This window comes from Anolis sagrei, chromosome 6, assembly GCF_037176765.1.
Source record: "Anolis sagrei isolate rAnoSag1 chromosome 6, rAnoSag1.mat, whole genome shotgun sequence".
In the NCBI taxonomy this organism is placed as follows: domain Eukaryota; kingdom Metazoa; phylum Chordata; class Lepidosauria; order Squamata; family Dactyloidae; genus Anolis; species Anolis sagrei.
In genome coordinates this window covers 43,788,342-43,801,186 of record NC_090026.1, presented here as the reverse complement: position 1 = coordinate 43,801,186, position 12,845 = coordinate 43,788,342, and the positions used below count along the sequence as shown (strand labels likewise).

The 12,845-nt window shown below is 42.8% G+C and overlaps 1 protein-coding gene across 2 annotated transcripts in view; it reads right to left on the bottom strand.

The window, feature by feature from the left end:
- Nucleotides 1-12,845, bottom strand: part of STAC2 (SH3 and cysteine rich domain 2) — a 94,782-nt gene that overhangs the window by 8,519 nt on the left and 73,418 nt on the right. For both annotated transcript variants that reach the window (XM_060781089.2, XM_060781087.2), the window contains exons 6-9: nt 12,558-12,648; nt 8,496-8,557; nt 4,881-4,978; nt 2,095-2,146 (exon numbers count right to left, since the gene is read on the bottom strand). In XM_060781089.2, the coding sequence (XP_060637072.2) occupies nt 2,095-2,146; nt 4,881-4,978; nt 8,496-8,557; nt 12,558-12,648 (303 nt within the window). The remainder of the gene's footprint in view (nt 1-2,094; nt 2,147-4,880; nt 4,979-8,495; nt 8,558-12,557; nt 12,649-12,845) is intronic.

Below are 12,845 nucleotides of genomic sequence, written 5' to 3'. Positions count from 1 at the left end.
ATAGAACTGTGCACATGGCTAAGGATAACAATATAGTGAAAAATGCACATGGCTAAAGATAACAATATAGTGGAAAATGTGGTCAGGGAGTTGGGTGATGGAGGGATAACATAGGAGTTTTATTTTTCTCTATTTTTTATTATTCTTTGCTTTAAAAACAACAACAAGGTGGCACAATGGATTAAACCCTTGTGCTGAACTGCTGACCTGAAGGCCGGCAGTTTAACTCCACGGGATGGGGTGAGCTCCTGCTGTTAGCCCTAGCTCCTGTCAACTTAGCCGTTCGAAAACACATAAATGTAAGTAGATAAATAGAAACAGCTTCCGTGGGAAAAAGGCAAAAGACACTCCAATCTAATGTCCCCATGAAGGGTGTTCCATAACCGAGGGGCCACCACTGGGAAGGCCCTGTCTCTCGTCCCCACCAAACGCGTTTGTGAAGTGAAATTCCGTTTTCATTTTTGGAAGACTCTTCCCAAAAACAGAACGGGGGGGGGGGGGGGGCACGGACGATGGACGGACACAAAATTCAAAACAAACACATAACGTATTTCTGCCATTTCGCACACCCCTATATAGTAAAGGTAGTCCCCTGACATTAAGTCCAGTCATGTCTGACTCTGGAGTGTGGTGCTCATCTCCATTTCTAAGTCGAAGAGCCAGCGTTGTCCGTAGACACCTCCAAGGTCATGTGGCCGGCATGACTGCATGGAGCGCCGCTATATACAAGAGGTGAAATAAAGACCTTTTCCACCATAGGCTAAGAGATAAATCATCCAATCCGAACACCTTGGGGATGACTTCTGACACCCCAAAATAGTTTTGAGGTGGAAAAGGTCTTGGTGTCACATCACCATTGCAGTAACTCTTGCCTTTCCAACACCATTTAGTGCCCAAAATCAGGAGCAAGAGCATTTGAGCATTTGCAGCAGAAGCTATCAAGATGGAAAGGACAGGAGAAGATATAGAGGGCAACACATTGCAAGGTCTTGTCCTCAGACTCTTCACAGATTTCTCTGACCGGCTGGAAAGCTCTGGAAGTGTGAAGGATGTTCTTGCAACCTGTCAGGTTGCTATAGTAACAGGGACAAGGTACCAGATGTGTGTTTGGCTGCCTTCGAGGCCAAACTCTTTCCCCCAGGGTTTATAAAATGTGTGTGCGCGTGCATTGATGTGGAAACATGTGTGTGCATAAGAGATAATATGTGAATGCAAGAGAGAAAGGAAAGGATCAGAAAATTGGGCATGAGAGCATGGACACACTATCTTTTAGACTTCACCTCCTAGAATCCCACATCCAATAGTCCAGTGCCCATGTAGCTTAGGAAGCGTGGGAGCTGTATTCCACAAAGCATGTTTCCCAGACTCTGTTATGTAGCTAAGCAAGTTGGTTTAGGAGGGCACCAGAACCTTCCCAAGTCTGGTACTCTCCACACATGGTGAAGGCTCCATCTTGCTGGATAGGATGATGGGAGATGTCATCCAACATATGTGGAGCGTAATCCACTGGGGGATGGTGTTGTACAGGCATGAACAAGGCAAAGTCTATAATGCAAGACATGCATGCTTCCAAATGTAACTGGGAGATCTAGGACAGAAAAAATGGAAAGAAGATATGGTGTTTTTTGAACGGAGAAGATGCAAATTTAAATCTCCGTGCCTTGCCATGCCATGAAGCCAAGCGTTTACCACTTAGAAATATTATTTCCTTATTTGTATTATACACACAATGGAGCCCCCAGTGGCAGTGGGTTAAACCCCTCTACCGGCAGGACTGAAGACCGACAGGTCACAGGTTCGAGTCCGGGGAGTGCGCGGATGAGCTCCCTCTGTCAGCTCCAGCTCATCATGCGGGGATATGAGAGAAGCCTCCCACAAGGATGGTAAAACATCAAAACATCCAGGCGTCCTCTGGGCAACGTCCTTGCAGACGGCCAATTCTCTCACACCAGAAGCGACTTGCTGTTTCTCAAGTCGCTCTTGACACGACAATACACACACACACACATACTGCTTTTTAATGAAAAGATCCCAAATCAGGTCCCTAAAATTTAAATTGGGCAGCAATTTTAGAACATTTCCCTTCCTACTCACCTTCCACCAGTCCTCATTGGAATCATCCACCAGCATGATTCGATCACCAGGCCTGAAGTGAGAGAAAAAAAATGATTCTTCTCCAGACATAAAAAAGGGATAATATATAAGCATATTTTATTTATTTATTTATTATTTGAACTTATATGCCGCCACTCCCCTGGGGCTCAGAGCGGCTTACAAGAACGGCTAAAATCGAACACAATTTAAAACAATTTAAAAACAATCAGAGATCAAAGGCCTATCAAAATAGATATGTCTTACATGCCCTGCGGAAAGCTGATAAATCCCGCAAGGCACGGACTTCAGGTGGCAAAGTATTCCAGAGTGATGGTGCCACTGCTGTGAAGGCTCTGCATCTGGTTGCTGTTAGACGCAAGGTCTTGACACTGGTAATTTCCAATAGATCTTGGTCCTCAGAATGGAGGGATCTCTGGGGTTGGTAGGGGGTGAGGCGGTCCCTCAGGTACATCGGCCCCAGACCATGCCAGGCCTTAAAGGTGAGTACCATCACTTTGAAAGTGATCCGGTGCTCAATTGGTAACCAATGCAGCTGTAGTAAGATTGGGGTTATGTGGCATCTCATCGGAATTCCCGCAAGAAGCCGAGCAGCTGCGTTTTGTACCAACTTGAGCTTCCGGATCACCGACAGAGGAAGGCCGATGTAGAGGGTGTTACAGTAGTCCAGTCTTGAGATGACCATAGCCTGGATCACCGTAGCTAGGTCGGCCCTGGACAGGTAGGGGGCCAGCTGTCTAGCTTGCCACAGATGAAAAAAGGTGGTTCTGCTAACAGCGGAGACTTGGGCCTCCATCGTCAGCAGAGGGTCCAAAAGGATTCCCAGACTCTTTACCAATGGTGACGGGCGTAGCGCCTCGCCATCCAGGGTAGGCAGCTGGATATCCAGCCATAGGATCTCCGTCTTTGATGGATTCACCCTCAACATGCTGGCACGCAGCCATCTAGTAACGGCCTCGAGGCACTGATGGAAACAATCGGGTACAGAGTCCGGTCGGCCTTCCATCTTCAGCACAAGCTGAGTGTCATCAGCGTACTGGTAACACTCAAGCCCAAAACCTCGAACCAGCTGAGCAAGTGGTCACACCACAGCTGAGCAAGTGGTCCCATGTCAAAAAGATCAGTCACCAGCATGAGGCATCCTCCCTATTTTCTACCACTTAGATACTTTTCTAGAAAAGTTTCACCAACAGTCAAAGCCCTTTGAAAACATCAGAGGTGGGAACCACATAGCACTTTAAATAGGAACTGCAGTCCAGCAAACATCTAGAGCAGAGCTTTCCAAACTGTGTGTTGCAACATGTTAGTGTGTTGGCTGCAGTCTGTAGGTGTGTTGTGCAAATGTAATGAGGTGACAAAAATCATGCAAACATAACAAGGTATGGGTTGTTGTAGGTTTTTTCGGGCTATATGGCTATGTTCTAGAAGCATTCTTTCCTTACGTTTCGCCTGTATCTATGGCAAGCATTCTCAGAGGTTGTGAGGTCAGTGATTCCAGCCATGAAAGCCTTCGACAATATAACGAGAAATGCATGTTATTATTTTTATATATTTATAAAAATACTAGCTGTCTCCTGCCACGCATTGCTGTGGCCCAGTCTGTATTTTGATATGTGCATATATTTTTGTATATGTGTATATATGTGGTTTGGTGAATGTGTTGTAATGTATTTTTTATTTTTTTTGTCTTTTTAAGTCTCTTCTGCTGTGTTTTTCAGTGTTTTTATGAGTGATAGTCACTTGTGGGCCTGATAGCTGTATTGTGTTTAAATTTGGTGTCAATTCATCCAGTGGTTTTTGAGTTATGTTAATCCCACAAACGAACATTACATTTTTATTAATATAGATAAATGAAAGATTTTCATGAGATATGTTGTGTCCCCATACATTTCATTATTACAATGTATGTATGTGTCCCTATCTCTTATAAGAGGTTGGTTTAACCTCTCATTTGCTAGTAAAACTGAGTTACTGTGTTGCAAAATCATGCATATCCCAAAAATGTGCCATCAACATGAAAAGTTTGAAAAGCTCTGGACTAGAGGATATGTGATTCTCAAACCAGTGCACTTTATACAAATAAGATATGCACACATACAGGGTACTGTCATATACTGGGTTATTGTAGTTTTTTTCGGGCTATATGGCCATGTTCTAGAGGCATTCTCTTCTGACCTTTCACCTGTATCTATGGCAAGCATCCTCAGAGGTAGTGAGGATGCTTGCCATAGAAGTAGGCGAAACGTCAGGAGAGAACACCTCTAGAACATGGCCATATAGCCCCAAAAACCTACAACAACCTAGTGATCCTGGCCATGAAAGCCTTCGGCCATGAAAGCCTTGTCATATACTATCAAACGTAAGTGTCCTTGGCAAGATTTATTAAACAGAAGGTTTGCTGTTGCTTTTCTTTTTAGACTGAAAGAGTGTGATGTCTCCAAGATCAGCAAGGGTTTTAACTAGCGAGCAGGGATTCAAATCTTGGTCTCCTGGATTTCTAATCCAGCGCGTAAACTGCTATGACATACATACATACATGCATGCATGCATATTATGATACCCTTATTGTAGTAATCCTAACAAGAACAATTAGAACTTGATTAGCATTCACCATTATCCTCAAACAGCTAGTGTGTTTGTTAAAGGCTTTCTGACTACTAGTCAACAAAACTTTGGATTGCGTTAGCATGTGGTCAAAGGGCTAATCTGCTGGCACCTCATGCTCTGAACTAATGAAATTGTCAAGATAGGGCAAGGGATAGACTTACTTCAGGGGTAGGTCATTGTTCTCCTGAGGCAGAAACTTGTAGAGAGCTACATATGAGTACATGGGTGAGATCTCCTTCCGTGCAGAAGCTCGAGCCGACTGCAGGAAGAAGAAAGAAAACTATGTGTTACAGACTTTGTCCAGGTTTTAGGTTCAAGTGGGCAACCACAGATGACAAGAGTATACCCACCATATTTTCTACTACTTTAGGACTTCCATGTCTCACTAGCCCACCCCCCTACCCGTGATGTAAATGGAAATGGCTGGGAGATCATTCCTCGTGTTCAAAAATGTAATCTGGGACACAGGGAATGTGTGGGAAGTGTAGAAGACAACATTTTAGAGGACGATCCTTGAAATAGGATTCTCTATTTTTGCAGATTTTTTTCTGTTTGAAATAAAGAGGGGTTGTAGGAGCTGCAGAAAAACCTCTGCTTATGCTTCCAAAGCCAATGGAGATTGCAAGCTCACAATCCCCATCCCTGCCTTCGCCATTTTTGAACATAAGGCTGCTAATCTCCTTGTTTTCCGCAAGGAAACACAACTTGATTGGTGTTTAAAACTATGTCCAGAAACAGGACTGGCTCCCATACAAATGCATCCAAGATTATTAAATCAGGTTGCAAAGCCACATGTGGGAACATTTTCTGAATAAACATACTGAGTTCTATTGAAACCAACTTCTCTTAGAAATGGGAACAAATAGCCACTCTTTCTACCTTTAGAAAAAGGTTGAAGTTGTATATTTAAGCTTTTTAAAAATAGAATATTTTATTGGTAGTGCTGGGGTTTATTTTAAATGTTTACATGGTCAAGAATATTTAAACCTGAGCTTTAAGAGACAACATTGGTGTTTGGCACTAAAAAAATAAGAATGCCCCTTATCTCTTCTTGGATTACACTGGCCGGCACACATTTTGGTGCCTTAGATATTAGCCTAGTTTCTGGGTATATTTGACTTGATGATTTTAAAAATGCAAACAGTTTTCCCCTATAAGTTCTATTTTTGAGATTATATCCTTCATCTGCTAGCCCATACAATATCATGATTGAGTTATTTTTTATCATGTCAGAAGCAAGATGAGGGTACAATTAACATGTATTTAATGTGGTGCGATGTATTCCACACTAGGCATGCGTATTCAGCAGCAAAGTAGCAAAGCACAAGGGCATATGTGTTCACTCTATTCCTCAGGTGGTGCCAGTCAGCTTTTGTACAATATTATTTCTAGCACCCACTTTTTGCTTGATATTCAAGCAGTGCTTCTTATAAGTCAGAGAACGGTCCAGGGTAACTCCCAGGTATTTTAGTGTGCTGCAATGCTCCAGTGGGATTCCTTCCTAGGTAATCCTCAGAGCTTGAGATGCTTGTCTGTTCTTTTATTTATTTATTTATTTACTTTACTTTACTTGTATACCGCAGTTTCTCAGCCTAACCGGCGACTCAACGCGGTTTACAACAAGGATAAAATCAATCAACGATATACAATTTAAAACCACAAGAGCACAATATACAATATTACACAACAGTAACAACACAATGCATCTCATAACTAGAGTCGTGATCCAAATTCGTCGTCCATATTTCCATTCCTGTAATCGTCACATTCATTGCACTGATTAACCAAATGCCTGTTCAAACATTCAAGTTTTTAATCTTCTTCGGAACACCATTAGCGAGGGGGCTGGTCTTACCTCCATGGGAAGGGCGTTCCACAGCCGAGGGGCCACCACAGAAAAGGCCCTGTCTCTCGTCCCCGCCAGCCGCACCTGTGAAGCAGGCGGGATAGAGAGCAGGGCCTCCCCAGAAGATCTTAGGGTCCTGGCGGGCTGATAGGCAGAGATACGTTCGGATAGGTAGCTTGGGCCAGAACCGTTTAGGGCTTTAAAGGCCAACGCCAGCACTTTGAATTGAGCCCGGTAGCAGATCGGCAGCCAGTGGAGCTGGTGCAGCAGAGGAGTGGTATGCTCCCTGCGCTCCGCTCCTGTTAGTATCATGGCTGCCGAACGTTGGACTAGTTGGAGCTTCCGAGCCGTCTTCAAAGGCAACCCCACGTAGAGAGCGTTGCAGTAGTCTAAACGGGATGTAACCAGAGCGTGGACTACCGTGGCCAAGTCAGACTTCCCAAGGTACGGGCGCAGTTGGCGCACGAGTTTTAACTATGCGAATGCTCCCCTGGTCACTGCCGAAACCTGAGGTTCCAGGCTCAGCGATGAGTCCAGGATCACACCCAAACTGCAAACCTGCGTCTTCAGGGGGAGTGCGACCCCATCCAACACAGGCTGTAACCCTATACCCTGTTCAGCCTTACGACTAACCAGGAGTACCTCTGTCTTGTCTGGATTCAGTTTCAATTTGTTCGCCCTCATCCAGACCGTCACAGCAGCCAAGCATCGGTTCAGGACCTCAACAGCCTCCTTAGTAGCAGGTGGAAAGGAGTGACAGAGTTGGACATCATCTGCGTACAGATGACATCGCACTCCGAAACTCTGGATGATCTCTCCCAGCGGCTTCATGTATATGTTAAATAACATGGGAGACAGTATTGAATCCTGAGGAACCCCACAAGACAAAGGTTGTGGGGTTGAACAGGAGTCTCCCAGTAACACCTTCTGAGACCGACCCTCAAGGAATGAGCGGAGCCACTGTAAAACAGTACCTCCAAGGCCCATCCCCGCGAGGCGTCCCAGAAGGATGAAAAGCACACGTCTACATTTTAGATGGATTAGGAATCAGCTGGTTTTCCCTGTAATAGACAGTAAGAGCACCTAAAGCTTCAGTGAGCTTCTGTTCAACCATTTCAAAGCTCCCTGCTTGAGTGGTGATGTCGCAATCGTCAACATAAATGAAACTCTCCGTCCCTTCTGGCAGTGGCTGGTCATTTATGTAAATGTTAAACATTGATGGAGCAAGCACACTCCCCTGAGGCAGGCCATTATTCTGTTTTGCCATCTGCATCTCTGGCTCTGAAATTCAACAAAAAAGCTCCTGTTTTGTAGCAGATTTCCTATGAAGTGGTTGAGGTCGTAGTCCTTTGTGATATATATTTTTCTCAGGAGAAGGTCATGATTTACAGTATCATATGCTTCTAGCAGGTCTATGAAGAAAGCTCCTGTAATTTTCTGCCTTTCAAAACCATCTTCTACATGCTGAGTCAGGTTCAGCACTTGTGATGTGCAGCTTTTGCCTTTCCTGAAATCAGCATGCGTCTATTTTTTCCATAATTCTATGCAAATTAAGCCTCTCCAGAACTTTGTAAAGATGGCAGAACAAGGAGATTGGTCTATAGTTTTTTGGATCATTGCGGTCTTTGCCTGGTTTCAAAATGGCTATGACTCTTGCTTTTTTCTGGATTTTAGGGATCTGACAGGATGCAATGCAGATGTTAATCTGCTTCAGCAGCCAGCACCTTGCTCGATGCCGAATAACTATATAAGACACTAGAGTTGATGTGATCTATCCAATGCAGTATCCCAAATAACCCCAGGAGCAGGCCTAAAAACCAAAACCCCAAGAAAATTTTGTTGCTGTTGTGTTATCCAACCAATTTTCCAAATGCTTTGTTGATTCTCTGTCCTCAACCCACATCTTAGTTTGAAATTATATGTTTTTCACCTGCTGTTCTGGGCTCTTTTCTTCCGATGTGGTGACCTCACTCTCTGCTGGCCCCAAGAACACTGAAACAAGAACAAGGGATCAGGCATTTCAAGAATTTGAGCAATATACAGGCAGTTCCCAGGTTATGAACAAGATAGGCTCTGTAGGTTTGATCTTAATTTGAATTTGTATGTAAGTCTACACAGGCACATTTTAAAGCTTCACCCAAATTCCTGTTGTTAACTACAAGTCGTGTCTAAGTTGAGTTTCTGTAACTTGGAGATTGCCCGTATGTGGCAGCTGCAGTACATATTATCTTTGTCCCTTTCACTTCCTTTCAGAAAAGAATGCCTTGCATGCCTTGAGGATTGTCAGAGATGATGGAGGAAACCTACAGGGTCAGTCCTACCATTAAACAGGGTGATGTGGCCTTCTCAAACAACAGATTTTTTATTTGTTATTACCGAGTTGGATTCAGACTAATATAAACGCAGTCGATGTAGCAATAATACTGCAAATAAATTTGGTTCTAACCCTTTTATTTTTATTTTCTTCCTTGGGTACTACACATTTTAACTGGCCAGGCAATGTCATCTACTGCTCTCTGTCAGGCAACAAAATGTTTTGAGTACAGACTCATAGCCAAGTAAACAAATGCAAGATACTCCATTTAGGCAGAAAAAATGAAATGCAAAGATACAGAATGGCTCGACAGTAGTATGTGTGAAAAAGATCTTGGAGTCCTCTTGGACAACAAGTTAAGCATGAGCCAACAATGTCATGCAGCATCTAAAAAAGCCAATGGGATTTTGGCCTACATAAATAGGAGTCTAGTATCTAGATCCAGGGAAGTCACACTATCCCTCTACTCTGTCTTGGTGAGACCACAACTGGAATACTGTGTCCAGTTCTGGGCATTGCAATTTAAGGGAGATGTTGACAAGCTAGAATGTGTCCAGAGGAGGGCGACTAAAATGATGAAGGGTCTGGAGAACAAGCCCTATGAGGAGCAACTTAAAGGGCTGGGCATGTTTAGCCCGCAGAAGAGAAGGCTGAGAGGAGACATGATGGCCATGTATAGATATGTGAAGGGAAGTCATAGGGAGGAGGAAGCAAGCTTGCTTTTTTCTGCTTCCCTGGACTAGGACGCGGAACAATGACTTCAAACTACAGGAAAGGAGATTCCACCTGAACATTAGGAAGAACTATAGAGGAATATTGAGAAAATAATTACAAACATAAAGATAATTAAATTTAAAAATAGAGAGACATTGAATATTAATCAGAGTGGGGGCTAAAGCTTTATGGGATAACTCCCTGGACAAACACCGGGAGAAAGTTAATATTGGACTAAGAACTGCCTGGAAATAGAATGGAAGTCATTTATTATTATTATTATTATTATTATTATTATTATTATTATTTCTTTCAATTTTTTCAATACTTTGCCTTATTTTTTATTTTCTTTTTTCTTTCTTCCCCCTTTGTTCCATTCTGGATTTTACCCCACTCACACTCCCCTGCACTCTCCAATTCCCCATCTAACCCCTACCCCTTTTTACTGTTTATATTTGAAAATCCAATAAAGATTTTTTTTTTTTAAAAAAAGGAAGAACTTCCTAACTGTGAGAGCTGTTCAGCAGTGGAACTCTTTGCCCGGGAATGTGGTGGAAGCTCCTTCTTTGGAAGATTTTAAGTAGAGGCTGGATGGCCATCTGTCGAGGGTGCTTTGACTGCGATTTTCCTGCTTCTTGGTAGGGGGTTGGACTAGGTGGCCCAAGAGGTCTCTTCCAACTCTATGATTCGAAGCATGATGTAGCAATTTAAGCTTTGGACTACAACTTTGAATAGCAGGGTTCAAATCCATGCTTAGCCAGGAAAACCACTGGATGACTTTGGGCAAGTCACACTCTCAGCCTTAGAGGAAAGCAATGACAAACCTATTCTGAACAAATTTTGAAAGGAAAGCTTGTGCTAAGTTCAGCTTTGGGTTACTATCAATTGGAAATGATTTAAAGCACACAACAAGCACAACAAGAACAGTCTCAAAGATCCATGTCAAACTCACTCGCAGAGCCTGATTTCTGCAGTCTCCTTTCTCTCTCAGGACAGAAGTGGGAATTGCCCATAGAAGCCAGTTGAAAAATTTAGCATTTTAGTGTTGCTGATGTTGTTTTGACATTTTGATCAATGTCCAAAGACAGCAGTAAAGGCATGTGATCATATTTATCTCTAGGGTTTATTTTTTGTGCTTCAAGTCAACCCATACTTATGGTTGACTCAATTCACAGGGTTTTCTTGGCAAGATTTATTCAAAGGAGGTTTGCCATCACCTTCCTACGAGAGTGCAGTTTGCCAAAGATCGCTCACTGGGTTTCCATGGCTAAGCAGTGATTTAGACCCTAGTCTCCTGAAGTTCTAGTGCAAAACTAAAACCAATACACCACACAGGCTCTCCATTTCATGTGACAAGCGACTAAATTTCCAAACAAATTGATTCTGACAAGGCTATGTTTACTTCTTTAGGAGGAAGTGCCACTGAACACAATCGGATACTCTTCTGAGCAAGAAGTCTTGTGACAAGCCTCTCAAACATAAGAAGCGGAAATAGACAGAATAAGATTGCACTGTACAAGTTATAACAAAAACACATTTTTGACATAAAATATGACCAAGCACTTCTATTTTCATTGCAAATGTTTCTAGGTAGGCAGAACACTTCTAACAACAGCCACTTCAAATCTTGGCATTTTTATAGCAGAAATTGAGAATGTATCACCATAGAGACCACTAGGTATGATTGCCAAGGACAATGGGGGTTGTAGTGTAATGTCTACAAAGCCAAATATGAGGGTTGAATGAAAAGTAATGCCTCCACTTTCATTACTTGGGTTTGGATGGGAATATTTTAATAAATCAAATGCAGAAATAATCCTTAGAATGTGCTCTTCAACTACCAGTATTCACTTTTCCACAATTACCAGACAATTCATTTTTCCGCAATTACCAGACAATTGGATACACTTCTGCTAATGATGAACAAGTTTTCTGAAGCCGTCACAGAAGAAGTCGACACTCTGTTTCCGCAACCAGTGTCTCACAGTTCAACATCTTTATCAGAAGCATAATGATGTCCCCACAGATCTCCTTTCATTATCAAGAACAGATGGAAGTCAGACAGTGCTAAATCTGGACTGTATGGAGGGTGTCGTATGGTGATGAGATCCAGTCTCTGAAGTTTCAAGTCTGTGCGCTTTCATTTCAGAAGTCAGCATCCTGGGTACCCATCGTGCACAGATCTTCCAATAGCCAAGCGAAGCAATAATATGACCCGCATGTTCTTGTGAAATGCTTATTATACTTGAAATTTCTCTCTGAGTGATAAAACGATTGTTCTGAATCAATCTATCAACCTTTGGCTTGTGAAACCCGGTGGTTGCTATCACAGGATGTACAACTCTTTGTTTGTCACACAAGTCAGATGTTCCCACCTCAACATCTTTAAACTTTATTGCCCAATGACACACAGTACTCACATCAACACAATCCCCATAAACAGCTCGCATTCTCTGATGAATCTCCTTTGGAGTGACAATTTCCGCTGTTAAGAATTCAATGACTACACGTTGCTTAAGTCTCACTGACCACTGTCTGTGCAGGGTTCCATACTTTGCACTTTAACAACACAACTGTTCAATGCTAAGGCTTCTTGCCAAAATGGAATTGTAGAGGGAAGTCTACTGAACAAGCCAGTACCTGCCGCATACCAGTACTACCATCTGTTGAGGAGTTACGAAGGTGGAGGCATTACTTTCCATTCAACCCAGGAGGCTTCCTCCTGCCCCCAGGGCCACAGAAGCTGCCCACCCTTTACCTAATGTGCAAAGTTAAAGAGGGTAAAAGTTCTTGCAGGAGTCAAAGAATTTGAAATGGGGCAAACACAACTTGACTTGCTTTACCGTCACTGTATTTACTTTGCATATGGGGTAACTTCCACACAGGGTCAACGAGATGAGCTATTGTTCTGGTATATTTCAACTTCTTTGGTTTCAGTAATAAAAGAATGGGTGTCATGCTCACCATTATCCGCTTGAGTTTCCTCTGTTGTTTGGCCACCAGCTTCCGTGTCCTCTGTCCCTTCATCTTTGGTCCCCTCTTCATCTTTTTCATTCTAAGAAAAATACAAGAGTGAGAAGAATTTAGCAGAAAATCAGTATATATCAGTGTAGATAAAAGTTTTCAGTGATGTAGATAAAAGTTTTCTGACATAGCCTTAGCAAAACCGGAGCAGCACTGGATTCTTGATTTTACCCAAGGCAATCTCCATACTTGACCACAGTGAAGCAGTTGGGATATTTTAGGTCCATT